We start from the raw sequence: 16,178 nt of genomic DNA on the forward strand, positions 1-16,178 counted from the left end.
AAGGCCCTGGTTCGATTCCCACCCTCGGCGCAGTTTCTTTTTAAGCAGTGACGCTGAAAGGTGGACAAATCTGCCGACACGTCAGTCGACACGGCTGCCGACGCGTCTCTCGACATTCCTGCCGACGCATCTGCTAACGACGGTATGAGGCATTAAAGGCTTTCGCCTCAATACGGCATATCCGTGTTCACGTTTCATTCCAGATTGAGTGTGCAGAAAGCGCAAGCTACATGCTCGCGAGCTTGTACGTAGACGCAAAATTTAAAGCAGAAAGAGGTCATTGTACGACGGAGGTTACAAACAAGATCATGAACAGTGCGAGTAAATTTTTGGAATTTAGTGAATCGAAAAGGTAGGAAAACCGAAAGCCCATAACATTTTAACTAGGACGAGGATCGCAACAATCTAAAGGGAACGCGGCTTTACGCTACATTGATGCAATAATGTGCGAGATATGCGAAGCAAATGAAGGAGCGGATTTAAGGTCGTTAGTTGCTGGAACGCTGAAGACGGTATATGAACACGTAAGCTTGGGGAACATGGACTCATGAAAGTGCTGGTAATTACTTTTTAGAATATAGCAACCTGGTACGATGAAATTCCAAAAAAGGTTACAGCCGAGCTCTCTTATAACGAACCTGACGGTCGCGCAGATTGCATTCGCTGTATCTGAGGTTAGTAGCAAGTGAAATTCCATTTTACAGCCAGAAATATATAACACTAGGCTATTAACGCAAAGCTTGCCTTGCCTGCCACCAGTACAGCAGTTGCCTTTCACAGAATCCGTTTTTGATGGCAGCATGTCGTAAAACTGTGCGCTTTTGTACGAAATGCTTTGTCTTTTTTATGGCGTTTTGGGCCTCCGCGTTCTTTTCAGGGGATGGTGGCACGGTCGCCTAGAGGCCCATGGGCGCTCTCCGGATGCGCGAGTTTTTCGAAGGGTGGGACCGAGTTTAAGGCGCCGCTTTGTCCCTTCTACCCGAGTTACGCCGCCATGGTTGTTGCTTGCATATTAGAGGCAATCCCATTGCTCTAACGCAAAAAGTTTGACTGTGGCAGAGCCCTCTTTATTAACAAGTGAGCGATCGTTATAACTACGTCCGTTATAAGGGGGCTGGACTCTGCTACTCAGCTGGCGCAAACAAAATAATGACGCATTGTTCACAGCTATAGAGCAACTCCTCTTTCAGAGAAGCAGGCACCAAAGATTGGCTGCGCAGCATACTGCGTTAAAGGGATACTGAGGCGGTTTTCGAATCAGCTGGTTTTTTAGGGTTTTGAAGTAGTGTCATTGCTGATCACATCTGTGAAATTATTTTTTCGATTTTGGCTAAAACAGTGGCGCAATCACCAATTAAAAACGCGATGTTTAAATCTCCCGCGCCCGCGCTAGCGGCAGGAGAGGAGAACAGCGGAGAGGGAAACCTCGTCCATGTCGGCCAACGTGATGTCACGTTGAGGAGCCGGGGATACTTCGGCGCACCCAAGAGCGCTTTCAGCGCGCGTTGTTTCTCGTGCTGCATGCGTTGTTCCTTGTACTGCGTGCGTTGGGACGTACAAAGCGTGTCAGCCGACCTTAAGAATCAGATTCAGCACGAGGTACTGCTCTGCGTTCGTGTCCACGAACAACTACGCCCGCGACTGCGTCGTCTTCCACTGTTTTCGGCAAGATCATAAGCTCGCAGCGCAAGCGCTCGCTGCTGTGACGAAGAATTCAAGCCGACCAAAGCAAGCCTACTCTGCTCGAAGCACTTTCTTAAGAGCGGCTACATGCAGAGCTTGTCACTAATGTGATCTGTGGAGATTTCTGTCGCCTACTTAACCATGACGCAGTTCCTTTGATTTCCTCGCGCATGAGAGGCGTGTCACCATTCCGAAGAAGCCCCTCTTCTAAAAGTAGAAACATGATCACTTAGCCCCTGCAGAAACCTAGTAGAGGCTCAAGCATGTGCTGCTCTAGCTTAGGTGCGGCCAGACCACCTGAGGCGTGCTCAGCAAGGCTCGGTTAGTGATTTTATACTCGGTTCGACGTGTCCAAGCAAGCAAGCACCGAAGCTCTTCATATGCGGCATCTCGTTTAATCGTACCTAAGCGATTAAAATGAAAGTGTCTGACGTTCTGATTTCGGATGCAAATTTAACAGAGAAATGAACGCCAACCAAGTTTTTGCAAAAAAGCACGATGTTTCGCAACCTTACTCGGTTTCTTTATCAAGTTGTGGCAGCGGGCGAGTTGCAGCTAGCTTGGCTTTTAAACACACATATAGTTGGCCACTACTTCATTGAACCTGAACTGCAAATCTAGGAAGGGCGAACGTTTCCGAGGCAGCGATTAATATTTTCTGGCATCTGCTTAACGCGCCACGAGTGAAGCAGCAGCCTTGTACGCGTATTTGGCTTGGTTTGCAGCGCACAATGGTTCCGTCACGATCCTGTGATCACATGCTTCGCACTACTTGGCCACTGCGCTTCGCTAATGTTGACATCAACTTTGTGCTGCTTCATCGCTTCCTTGAAATACTTTCTTGCCCCAACCTACGCCGGGTACTGACACAGCGGTTTAGGCCGTTTCTTTAGGATGACGCTCTTTCGGGCGAGCCAGGACGCGTCCGGTGGTGGCAATTGACTTGAATATTGTTCGCACCTCTTCCTTTCCGAGAATACCAGCCGAGGTTGTGCTGGCACCTTTTACGCATGGTCTGCATAAGCGTCTTTCACGCTGGCGTATGCTTGTGCTAAGCGTAAAATTTTTTGCTCGTGTCTTTTTTGCTCTCAGGTGATACATGTAATGAACAAACTGTAGTATCCTTTTCTTTGGAGGTCAGTAAAAAAATAGTCGCCATATTCGCTTTTACAACACCACGGAAAGTTGCGATCTGCACTCAACGCAGCGCCGGATCCGCATCGGCAGCTTCTCCAGTCCTCAAAGTGACGTCACAACCTCTCTTGACCAATCACGGGCGGCGGCGCGCCGCACGGCGTGCCCCGCGGCACAGGCCGCATATTTCTGCTAAAAAAGGCAATTCGCGCTTGTTTTTGCCTTATTTGGATGCGATATTCGAGCATACAGCATGAAAAACTATAAGACGCTCCTGCCAGCTTGATTTTCAAAAAAAGTGCTTCAGTCTCCCTTTAAATGTACAATGGTAAACGTGACAATGGCCTTCAGCCGCTTTTTTAGAGTGTCGTTGGTTTCTCTTCTACCCACGGTTTTAAGATTTATGGTCGATGTGAATGCTTTCCTTCAACCGTGCTCAGGAGCAGTCCCTGGGCCCATGGGTCAGCGAAGCTGCCGGAGGTGTGTGCTTATCGCTCGCAGCGGCGGCGCTGCAGATCAACTTCCGGGAGCTTGCCACCCTCACTGCCGCCCTGCACCCCACCGCCTTCGCGATTCTGGTGGACCCGCGCTCCTCCCGGGATGTCATACTGGTCGACGTGGCCACCGTGCACGCCATCGACCTGTTTCCGTTCGGCAGCTCTGCGAAGTTCCTCCTTCCGGAGACACTGAACATGCATGTAAGAGCTAAGCTAGTCCTTGGCTCGGACCGACGTAAGGTTGCACAATCTGTTTCCATCGAGGGTGCGCTCAGCTCCACACGTGGTTGCGAGCAGACTTTGATGAGTGGAAAGCCGAACAATTCAACAGTTCGTACAGCGCCTCCGTCATCGGAAGCTGCGCCGTGACAAAGTTAATGGTACCGTATACTTTGCCGATCCCAGGATTGGACATGCATGCTTGAAGATGTCTTTCGTGCCTTGCCGGAACCTTGCCTTGCAAAATTTGGGAATGGCTCCTATTCTAAGATGCATCCGTGTTGAGGAGTCAGGCACCTTCTCGAACTGGTCGGCGCGCTGAGTTATTGCATTATGAGGCACGATCTTTTCATTTCCGTCTTAATCTCATGACACGTTTAGCCGCGGCTCGGTCACTTTAACGCTTACAGACCGAAAATTTGCTGTGGTGTGAATACGCTAACCAATCCACCATAGGCTATGATAAATCCGTTCTTTAAGAATAAAGGTTTTGTAGCTACTATGGCTACCCTTGCTTGCAGGCACGCGCACGCGAATGCTGCCTGCTATTGGGCAAGCTGACAGCTTGCGCAGCCCGCGTGAGCCTTGGGCTGGTCATGTTGCTGTCGTTGTTAGGCAACGTGTAGAGCCGCATCTACTACACGTCGCAGCACCACCCGAATGCGTTTGTAGGGGCACAACATGTCCCCCCGCCCCAGCAGCATGTTCTCGACCGGAGAAGAGGGTGACCACTGGACGTAAGTTAGTTCCTCTTAGGAGAAGGCCTTGCCACTCCTACAGAGCTTTAGAGTCTCAAAATTGGATTTTAGGTCTGGGCTACTTGTCCTGCCAAGAAACCCTGTCTGTGGCTATTAATTTTTGACAGACTCCGCAAGGAAACATCTGGAGTGAATGTAAACAGGTTCCAGCGTTTTATGCCTCCGCATATTATCGTCGCAGTAAATAACGTCCTTAATCTTGCCTCGAGTGCGACTGCACAGTGTAAGGTGGAACTCCCAGACCACCGCTATGGCTTAGTTTTGATTTCCGGTTCATATGCGGGAGGTACGATGTTCGGTATAGAGTTGCGGACAAACCGGTTTTCATTTGGTACAAGCTTTCCCTTGGCCTGCGGCTCGGCTTCCCTGGGGTGGAATGCTTGGAAAAGTGATCTCTGACCCTACCTTGCATTGGCCGAACTTCATGTTTCAGGACTATCTTTTGCCTTATCTTCCTTTGCGCCTTTAAAATTATCAATCATCGTCAATACCGGGTTCCCTCACAACTCAGGTTCGCACCCGGTGTCGCCTGGTTCCCCAACGGTTGCCTCCTGGCTTCACTGCAACGAAATTAGGGCCATGGTTTTCTGTGCACCACGCACCGAATGCAACGCTTTCAACGACGAGATGTTCGGGAGAAACGCTGCCGTTTACAAATAAAATTTTTTAAAATTGTCGTTATATCGGTGGCACTTCTGTTACTGATGAGTGTAAATTTTGATTATTCCGGCTCTGAGAAAGAGTTCTCACGCCAACCGAGAATTACAGACGTACATATAAACCGTTTAATATCCGGGTTAACCTCTAAGGAGGGCTAACCCATATCCATAATCTAAGCAGGGTTAACCCATACCTGTTACAGTTCGTTCAATAGCGTTTGTTTTATTAGAGCCCTTACACCAAAGTAAAATTTCAGTTAGCGTTAAAAGGTAAGTTGCAGTATGTGGGGTTTAACACCGGGGGATATTCACCGTGCGGTGACATCGCACAGCTCACGGGCGAGCTTTGCGTTCCTGGAAAAAAGGACGCCACGGCGTCGATTCAACCCGGGTCCTTTGGCTGAGTAGCCGGGCGCTGTAACCACTGAGCCACAGCGCAGGTGTTCAGATATTCCTCTATACTCCGTTTCATAAATAGCAGGCAACGCTGTGGAGGCTACGGAAGTAGTGCGTCCGTGAAACCATACGACTCCGCCACGTATCATTTGTCCTTCTGAAAGCCTTGGTTGAGTTTTTGGACGGAAATAAAGAGCGGTATAAAATGAAGTAGCAGCACTGAAAATTATGGTGTAAGTTGTGAGGCGCTCAGTACTTGGACTGCGGCTATAAATTTTGTTGTGTGTGAACGACTTTTTTGGCGTGGGTGGCGTAAGGGCGATTCGCCCTAACAGCGGCTCATTAGACCGCCAAAGTGATTCTTATTAAGGCGAGAGCCTTTAAAGCCTCATCGTTGTCGACAGAAGGTTGTCAGCACAGGTGTTTCACGGTTTTTCAAGTCAGGCCAGAAAATAAATATTTGTGAACGCAAGAGGCGCCCGTATGCTGTGTGATGTCAGTGCGCGTTAAAGATCCCCAGGTGGTCGAAATTATTCCGGAGATCTCCACTACGGCACCTCTTTCTCTCTTCCTTCTTTCACTCCTACCTTCCTCCTTTCCCTTACGGCGCGGTTCAGGTGTCCGCTGATTTATGTGAGACGGATACTGCGCCATTTCCTTTCCCCAAAAACCAATTTACCAATTTTTATTTTACGATGGGATTCGAACCACCACCCTCCCGTTCCGCAGCCGAGCGTGCTAATGGCTACGCTATTTCCTGCTTTTTTTTGTCTTTATTGCCTGTTTTAACAGATTGCAACAGCTCACAAACATATTTTCTGCACTGCACTCTCAAACATCAAGAGTGGACAAGTGTTTCACGTGAGAAAATCAAAACTGTTTCAAGGAACACAAATCTCCCATCAACTTGATAACTTCATCTCCAAAACATAATTGAATAATGGAATTGAGTGGGCGAGTTGGTTTTCCATCTTGACAGTGAAAGCGCTCAAAAAGACAAGGACGACAGACGTCTTTCCTTCCTTGTATGTCTTTGCTTGTATGTCTTTCCTTTTCTGCCGTCCTTGTCTTTTTGACCGCTTTCACTGTCAAGATCCAAAACATAGCTTCTTGCGGACTTCACGCAGCTTAAATAAGTTTTCTTTGAAGTAATCTCTGACAGACCGCGCATCTTGATCGCAGTGTCGTAGCCAAGGCATATGTAGTTCTACTTGTCTAGGACGCTGAAGAGTTTGCAGAAAGGCATCGAATCAGACGGATGCCTCCCAAACGCCCTCTAGTGTCTGCAGCCTTTAAGATTCACAAACCATTGTGTACTTAATTAACGTCTTAGCCACACATCAGTGACACAAGCAGCAACGCTGTGCTTAAGGCTTTCGCCTCACCTCACTTTAGGTCAACAAGTGCCCCCCCCCCATGAATATTTTTTCTCGAACTCTCGATGACTTGGAGGACGAAAATGTGGCAAAAAGTAAAATGAAATCCAGGAGATTGCCATTCACGGCACTTGATCTGGCGCAATGAAATATACTTGTGTTCACTTTGGTTGTAGAGCGAACTACTTCGCTGGCGCGGACTTAGCCTGCGCGAACATGCGAGCTAGCTTTAGCGGCGTTGCATGATACGTATACAATGGAGTGTAGTCTCAGTGCACCCATAAACTAAAAGGATCAACAAATTTCGTGGCAATAATTGCTCTGTGCTACAGTTGTCTGTCTCTTCACAAACAATAAAATCATCCGCGCAAGTCAAAGCTGTCGCATTGATGCACGTACAGTGTCGTGAGTGCCGGTGTCGTACGGTTTTGTGAGTTATCCTTACGTATCACAGCCGTGCATAGTGAACAGCATCCGTGCTTAAGATTTAGTAGTAGTGTGGAACAGCCCGCTAACCTTAACTATGTCATGGAAATCAATGGACCTGCTTAGGAGGATTAGCTAGCTCCTTCAAACTTATGTAGTATAGCGGGTGGCAGAACTTAAAGCAGATAGAGCTCGCTAACGCTGTTTTAATCGGGTTTTGCTCTTTGCTGAAACATTACACTCTTCGAAACGTGCTTTAACACTCAGCTGTCGGGTGTTTCTGCTAAGATGTTTCACAATTTTTTGAAACAGTCTTTAGTTCGAAGAGCGCTTTTTTCGGCGCAGCACTGTCAGCAGTGCCGCGCACCAGCCTTGTAAGCTGGTTACCTAATATAATTTTTTATGAGCATTTAACTGTTTCCAAGAGATTAAGGCTATGAGGGAGGCCGTAGCGAAGGGCTGCGGAAGTTTGGACCACCGGTGGTTCTTTAACGTGCACAGACATCGCACAGTACACGGGCCTCTGGAATTTCGCCTCCGTAGAAATTCCACCGCCGCGGCCGGGATCGAACCCGCGTCTTTTGGGTCAGCAGCCGAGTGCCATAAGCACTGAGCCACCGGGGCGGCTGTTTAACTAACATTAAACAGTGAACTTTAGAACTATTCCTGGTATTCTGCTTATTTATTGAGAAGCTTGTAGCCTACCGTAATAATATCCATATGAGTTTTTGTAATCGTACCCGGCTTTCGGACCTTGTCTTGGTATAAACGTACGAAAAAGTCTTTTCAGGGGGTTACGAGGAGATGTGCTTTCAAGTAGAAGTTTTGTATGGGCTAGTCGATACATGAGAATGACAGAAGACGACGGCGCAAGAGACGAAGACAAAGGAGGCACACAAAACGACAGGACTGGCGCCAGTCCAGTCGTTTTGCATGCCTCCTTTGTCTTCGTCTGTCGCGTCTCCTCTACCAACTAGCCCACTCAACAGTCCTGCTTGAAAACATTTCTTCTACAACAGGCCCTTTACTTTTTCGAAGCTTCCGCACTGAAACTGCCAAGGAGCCGGTCCTATCATTTTGTGTGCCTCCTTTGCCTTCGTGTTTCGCGCCGTCTTCTTTTTAAATGACATACGTGGGTCAGTGGTGTAGCCAGAAATATTTTTCGGGAGTGTTATACAGCGCTGGCAAAAAAACAAATTACTAAAAAGAGAAAGAAAGCCTGCGCCCAAAGCCGAAGGGTTAGTTCTTTCTTTCACTGTAATATCTACCTAAAAATAGGGGGGCACACAGGACTCGGAGGCCCTTATTCGTAAAGAACATTTATTTTCTCACGAAAAAAAAACAGTCGAACGATAAATTGCTCCTATATACAATATTTCGACATAATATACAAAAAAAACCTTCTGCTCCGCAACAAAGCCAGCAACTGCAGACGAATGGCATTTGTCTAAACTTCTACCCCATGCATGTGAACATGCGCTCGATCGCACAGAATATTATTTTCGCGGTAGTTTGATTATTTGAGAACAATGCAAACGATGGAAAAGTAGGCTGACGTGAAAATGCATGTTTAATTGGATTAATTGTTCCTACAATTAAAAGGGGTGTCATGCGTCTTTCGATGGCGAAGATTGGTGGTGCTTTTCTGCAATAACTTCCGCTTTCTATTATGGAACCGGACCAAGTATATCAGACTTTTCGAGAATAAACCGACATAATTATTTCTGTATTTACATTTTAATATAACAATTCTGTGTGTTTATAGCATGCGCGAAAAATATGCCGAGAGAAGTGGGAAGGCAGATTGCAGCACACACATTTTTTTATTTTTTTGGGGGGGAGGGGAGGTGTTCCGACACCGAATCCCCCCCCCCCCCCCCCCTCCAGTGGCTACTCTCCGGCGTGGGGTAGCAAAAATAAAAACTGTTCACGATTTTACTGCCTGTTTCGGAAGTGGCACGCTAGATATTACTGGGTTAAAAAACGGGCCGGGGATGGTCGAGTGACCCCAGGGCTTTTTTGTGGGCTGGAATAATCAACATATGTTCACTCATCGACAGCAGGAGGGACACTGAAAGGAAGACAAATACGTTATTAGTAAATGGATGTGTTTCGCTTGATTGTCTCGTCACGGATGAGATTGTAAATCTTGAGTTGTCCACAGGCGGTCACGAGAGTGATTTCTTTGCGGCGGAGCCGGCCGGCGACCGTCGAGGCACCTGGTCACACCCGGCTCGCGCCTGCACCATAATAATGTACCATATTGAATATTATAGATAATTTTAATGGCGCGATGACAGGCATGGTCTAAAAGCGCCAAGAGACAAGAAGCTTCGCTTACGCAGCCTGGGCTCAAATACTAGTATTCCAAGTATCTCTCCCACAGAGAAGCCGAGAACCAGGTGAAGGGAAACTTGTACGCATAGGGCTGGTAACCGGCGGTATTGGGGAATAAATCCTTCACTTACCGCATACAAAGCCGACGTGCAAACAACTAGGCAACCGCTGCGGTTAGGTATATCTACCTACTACCTCTGTCGAGTCGCGCTGCAGACGAGATTCAGCACGGCATCTACCCGTACTGATACATACACTGGGATAAAGTGCTCGAACATGTTTGCTATCACTCTACGTGTTTCTTGTAGAGTCTGTGAAACATTTAAAAGGCATAGATGTTTTTAGCGAGATACATAACCCAGGTCAAGTATCCCATCTGGGGCTCTCTATCTGTGTAGGAATGACAACGCCGTGTTCCTGTTTAGAAATTCCGAGCGAAGGAGTCGCATAGGACCATTCTAGTGGGCCTCGAAAAAACCTAGGCAATCTTTGAACTTTAAAGAAATGCCTCAACTTTATTGTATAGAATAACTGCCGCTGGAAAGTAAACAAGAGTGTTTAATCACCTTAGCTTGTTCCAGAGCACATTTTCATAAAGCTGTAATAACTAATGTAATAACACTGTGGGTGAAATGCTTGGAAAATGGCTACATTACCCCACACTGTGAAAGTAAAAATATCTTGCGGCTTGATGCTGTTTTGGCTAAAACTTCCCCTACACCATTAAAATTGATCAGCATCATCGTAATTATTGCAATCCAACACACTGCGTGATTAGAACGCATTGTAAAACGAAATGTGAGCACCCCATATATATTTAAGCTTGCTGTGTGGATACCATCCATCGTGAAGTTTAAGGATGTGTATGGACGCTGACAAAGAAACACCTACAGTCTTTGCCGAAAGTATACAGCCCAAGGGGTCTGCTTCTGAGGCCTGCAGTGCGGCTTCTCTTGCATGGTCAGGGACCGTAATCTGATGCAGGCGGGAGGAACTTCAGTTCTTAACCCTGCCAAGCTTAGGACTGCCAAATATGCTTAAGGTCCCCGCTATACGGCTTGGAAGCAAACCCCTTGGGCTGTATATTTTTGACAAAGGCTGTACGTCACGTTTCAGCGTGTTTGATGCTCACTGTGTGCAGGAACACTGCAACGATTAGCAAAGGCAGCCCAGCCGTGCGAAGTGTATTGCCTGGATCAGAAGTTCATGACAACACAATGCAGTGATTGAGCGAGTTGATGCAAGCTCCTCTCAGGGTGTTTCTAAGTCCCTTTAAGGTCGCCGGACAGCGTGCGATATTGAGGTTTGCGGACCTGTAGAGAGATAGCTCTACCCAACGCAAAAGGCACTCACTATTCCACGCCTGATTGCACCTTCATTTAACATTGACAAGTAAAGCATAGCAACAGACTGACTTCGACAGATTGAGGGGTTGACCTTGGCCAATTTGGTACAAAAATGATGTCGAACGATACTTTATTATGCTTGACACGATGGTGATTTCAACTTAACATTGATGTGGAACCATGTAATTGACCGTGCTCGACATGATGACCAGCTCCAAATGTGGCCCGGATCACTTACAAAAACTTCACCCGAGCCACCCCCGAAATTTGACCTTGGCCTTCCGGGTAAAGGACTAGTAGAAGGTTTTTCAGCTAAATCACTTAACGGTAACTCCCTCTAGGTCAAATGACTTTAGCACGTAAGGACATTCAGCATCCACAGTAACTAGTTCTACTGCACAATATTCCGCGTTTAGCCATGGTGAACCATCTGCTATTTTTTGTGTCCTTCATCAAGCTTGTTCGTTCAAATTTATGACAAAAGACGTTGAAAGTAACTGAACCTCAAAACACATTCTTTTAGGAGACACTAACTTACGTCGGGTGATCAACCTCTACGTCGATCGAGGACATGGTGCTGGGGCGGCGCGGCATGCTGTGCCTCTTGTAACACATTCGGGTGGTGCTCCGTCGTGAAGTAGAAGCGGCTCCATACGGTGGCTAACAACGACAGCAGCAAGACCAGCCCGATGAGATCGCGGGCCGCGTCAACCGTCAGCTTGCACGACAGCTGGCAGCACTCACGTACCTGCGCCTGCAAGCAGGGGTGGCCGCAGTTGTTACAAGGCAGTCTTAAACAGCGGATTGATCACAGCCGATGGCGGTTTCGTTACCGTATTCATCATCATAATCATCATCCTGACTACACCCACTGCAGGGCAAAGGCCTCTGCTATGTCTCTCCAACTTACCCTGCCCTTTGCCAGTTGCGGCCACCTTATCCCAGAAAACCTCTTAATCTCATCCGCCCACCTAATTTTATGCTGACCCCTGCTACGCTTGCCTTCCCTTGGAATACACTCCGTTACCTTTAAGGACCAGCGGTTATCTTGTCTTCTCATTACATATGCCCTGCCCAAGCCCATTTCTTCCTCTTGATTTCGACTAAGACGTCATTAACCCGAATTTGTTCCCTCACCTACTCTTAGTGTTACACCTATAATTTTTCTTTCCATAGCTCGCTGCGCTGTCTTAACTTAAGCTGAACCCTCTTCGTTAGCCTCTACGTTTCTTCCCCATAGGTGAGTACCGGTAAGATACAGCTGTTGTATACTTTTCTCTTGAGGGATATTGGTAAACTGCCATTCATGATCTGAGAGAACCTGCCATATACGCTCCACACCATTCTTATCCTTCTAGTTATTTCCCTCTCGGAATACCTCCTGTAAACAGGCGGTGATAGTATTGGCGAAATGGTGTCTCCCTGCCTTATACCCTTCCATATTGGAATTTTATTGCTGATTTCATGGAGGACTATGGTAGTTGTGCAGTCGTTTTAGATATATTTCAATATTCTGCACATAACACTCTTCTGCACCCTGATTCTGTAATGCCTGCATGACAGCTGAGCTTTCCACTGAGTCAGATGCTTTCTCATAAAATCTGAAGGCTACATATAGGGATCAGGTATATTCTGTGGATTTCTGTATCACCTGATTGATGGTGTGATTATGATCGGGTATCAAGTATAGGTCGAGTATCATTTCGAAAGCCTGCTTGATCATTTGGTTTATTCAAGTCTAAGCTACTCCTGACTTTTAGTGATTGCCTCAGTAAAATGCCTTGTAGGCAACGGTCTTGTAGGCTCTTCATACAAGAGCAAATGTGCGATCTGGCTGTTTCAACAAACGTCGAAAAAAAAAATCATTGTCCTGACCTTTCTACATGGTCTGCACCACAAGTCACTCTGCGCTTGACAACATGCAACATCGACATATCTGGTTAAACACATGCGCGGCATGATACATAATTACATTACAATAAAGCAATATCTTTGGGGAAGTATGAAAAAGCAGGGAGATATAAGGATGGTGTAAGCAGGTTGCTTTTTTTCGAAAATAAACCAAATTTGAAGGCTGCTAAGAGCGGCCTTGTTGCTAGGTAATTCTTGCGAAGTGACTGTCAATGTAATTGCCTCTACACGAGACTTTGTCTGCTGAGTTACTGCGTTCTATAAATGCAGCTGTAAGAGAGGGAGGCCTGTGTACCCTGGGTAAGAGGAAGATATGTTGCCACTTTTTCGCGCCCAATCACGGACGTCTTCAAGCATGCCTGTATAATCCTGAGGCCAACAAACCTATCACGGTGAAGCTGGCGAGAACGATGTTTTATGCGGATCGTTTGGCTTTTCCATCTCTGAGTCAGCACTCAACTCAGCTTAAATCTAAGCTACGTGTCCTCATGTTATACAGAATTGGACACATTATTTCTCTCCGAACGAAGGAGCTCTTACATGTTTGGACACTGTTTCCTCCGGAAGGAACATTTGCGCAGAGTCGACCAACGGAAAGAGGTCGATCGCGCGCATAGTGGCTACGTCGATCAGTATCAGGTCCCGGGACGAGCGCGGGTCCACCAGAAGCACAAAGGCGGTGATGTGCAGCGCGGCAATGAGGGTCTGGAGCTTTACGAATTTCAGCTGCAGTACCAAGGCTGCGAGCATCAAGCATAGGCCTCCGCCAACTTCGTTCATCCATGGGTTCGGGGACGCCTCCTGAATGCAGTGTAATGAAATGATTCCCGTCGATTATTGCACAGAAAGCTACATTGGCCACAAACTCGCGATTTCTCTCTATGGCGGTGCTCCGAGGAGATACAGAGCCCGTCCTTGAGCCGTTGCCTAGCAACCGCCGCAGCTGGCGGACGCCGCGCGCTCGCCGCGCCATCTGGCATGACGGCTCACCGCGCTCCTCGCCGCGGAGCCGCCGCGCCGTTTGGTATGACGTCACAGCGCTCGCCTCGCCGTTGAGCTCGCCTCCGCTCGCTTTTCCAGCTGTGCCGCATGCCTGATAACATGTCGCCTGTGCCTTAGCTTTCGGTACATATATCCTGGCACAGCCGAGCTAAGCCACTGCCAGTTTCTTTAACAATACGCTCCCTAAAAAGGCGGCTGAAGGCTGTTGCCACCGGCTTTTTGCTTTTAGTCAAATTAGGAACTCCATGTTCGTGCCCAGAAAGTTCTCTGGGCAAGTAAATGAGACGTGTATGATCTGTAATAAACAAAACTTTCATGTAGATATATTTCAATCGTCTTCACCTCAAATTGCGAACCTGGAGCAGTTTTTTAGCTTCCGCTGGTAAAACTTGAGACTGCGTTTTGTGAAGCGAACAACGCAGAAAAAAGAAGTAGGCTAAGGATGCTCTGGAGCATATTTTGTGTCACTGCATTCGCATCTACATCCTGGTTGCATTGATAGCACTAAAGCTACTGATAGCACTTAATAGCACTGATAGCACTAAAGCTACTGGAATGTCAGCATTAAAAAAAACGCATCGTATTTTCGTTGTCTGAACAGGCAGCAAGGAATATAAGGGCGACAGAAAAAGGCTGTGAATTGTGTTAAGTGACGCATCATCCAGCTGAGATAAATTTTAAGCACGCACTTCTCTTCCTAATTAAAAGAACGCACAATTTTGTTAAGGCTACCGTCATTTTACCTCTATTCTAACCTCCAGGAGTGAAGGAGTTAGGCAGTAAGCCTCAATTGCCAGGGAGTCTTCCAGGCTTCGGTTGTGTAAAGCACAGGTGATGGGCGTCTCGTTGGAGTACCGGCACTGGCCAGATATCAGGTGGCTGCATCCTGTCATGGGCTGAAGAAAGGTAAGGAAACCAGGTTAGGAGCCTTTGCTACATTGAAGAAACTGCAATATATTTGCTGCTTCGTAATTAGTTGTGATTCGGGTTCGTCAAGTAGGCTGGCTTTATAGTTGCAGTGGAATAAAACGACACAGTAGTGATTATATCCCAGCTTTTCTTGCCTTATGTGACCAGTACGCTGCTTTGACTTCACAGTCATTGTATGGCTTTTGACAATGAAATATCATGAAAGAGAAATTCGATAATAAATTATTTATGGATGGTAGGCGAAGACCACATGGTAATTCATGATTACTAAGCCTTACACGTATTACAAAGACGAAAAAAAGCACCCAAAAACAATATGTCTATACTCCTTTAAAATTTGGTAACCGAATCTAAAATGCAACCATCGCAAAACTCAGCTGGCTACATTTATCCTTTAAATAATCTAAAGCATAAAGAGAAGATGGCGTACAAGTCTCGAAGTTTCTTTCTGTGGTGGTGTACTTCACCGGGTCCGCATGTATTGCATGGTCTATGCACTGGTGCCTCGCGTAAGTTCAAGTGCACATGAGTGCAGCTAATATGCGAACGCCTTTACCTCCCAGTGTGATATAGACTTCAAGGCCCATTCATAGACGAATTCAGTGACCATTCGTTGAAACGTATAACAAGAAACAGTCGCTTTTAAAATTTTTTAACCTTCTACAAAACCGTAACGGTCGAAAAATCAACCCGCGTAGCTCATGATTCAAGCATGGTACGATCTAGCGCGTAAAGGCCGCTTTTGTTTGACTCCCTTTCCTCAGAACCTGCACCATTGGCCAAGCCTTCAGGCCTCTATGGTTTGCTTTGAGCTTGTAGTGTGAAGCGTATGGTACCCCTGAAGGTCTCATCTTGTGGATGGTTGCGGAGAGGACCCTCGTCTTCAATTTCGAGTACTTTTTGTCTTCTAGGGGTGCCTTAAGGGCTGCAACGTAGGGATAGAAGCAAATCATGTGGTCCAGCCACCTTCGCTCAAGACTGCACCGCTTGTGTCCCAGGAGTAAGTAAAGCACAGCTTGGACCCCACTGGCTCTGAACCCCCTTTGGGTTGGACGACGACACGATTGGTTTCCGGCCGGCTTACGTGCGCGCAGATGGTCGCCAGGCTTGGAAGTGGGCTGCAGAAAGTCACGTCGTACATGGCCACCGCCATCAAGATTGCAGTGGTGAACACCTTGTAGAAGAGGAACACAGGCGCCAGGGAAACCACGAAAACCACGAGTACGTGGGACAACATGCTGCGCGCTGAGGAGCAGCCACAAAGGGTTAAAGTAGCGCCGGTTGGGCTGCTGAAAGTTGTTGTTTACCTCAGCAAACATGGCAGTGATAGGCACCACTTCGTTCTTCTTAACTCGGACACGAGACGGAGCACCACCTGGAGGACATATCGATCGCTGCTCTGACGAATTCGGTGGGAGCAGTTCTTGTTCACAGAGTCGCGGACCAATTTAGCGCCCAAACTTTTAAAAGTAACAAGAAGAAGGTCAATGAAAATCTTTTTTTT

The 16,178-nt window shown here is 47.2% G+C and overlaps 2 protein-coding genes across 2 annotated transcripts in view; one reads left to right on the forward strand and one right to left on the reverse strand.

The window, feature by feature from the left end:
* LOC149337195 (uncharacterized) overlaps positions 1-4,159 on the forward strand; it is a 31,832-nt gene extending 27,673 nt beyond the window's left edge. Inside the window, exons 2-3 of the mRNA XM_089554344.1 lie at positions 3,258-3,515; positions 4,055-4,159. Coding sequence (XP_089410470.1) covers positions 3,258-3,515; positions 4,055-4,159 — 363 coding nt within the window. The remainder of the gene's footprint in view (positions 1-3,257; positions 3,516-4,054) is intronic.
* A 7,219-nt stretch (positions 4,160-11,378) lies between these two features.
* Positions 11,379-15,911, reverse strand: LOC149337196 (uncharacterized). Its single transcript, XM_089554842.1, has 4 exons — positions 15,759-15,911; positions 14,488-14,640; positions 13,283-13,543; positions 11,379-11,585 (listed from the first exon to the last, which is right to left on the reverse strand). The coding sequence occupies exons 1-4, from the start codon at positions 15,909-15,911 to the stop codon at positions 11,379-11,381; spliced, it is 774 nt and encodes a 257-aa protein (XP_089410968.1).
* Positions 15,912-16,178: the final 267 nt, after the last annotated feature.

The sequence above is a fragment of the Amblyomma mixtum genome, chromosome 7 (assembly GCF_055824585.1).
Source record: "Amblyomma mixtum isolate Tamu chromosome 7, ASM5582458v1, whole genome shotgun sequence".
NCBI classification, from domain to species: domain Eukaryota; kingdom Metazoa; phylum Arthropoda; class Arachnida; order Ixodida; family Ixodidae; genus Amblyomma; species Amblyomma mixtum.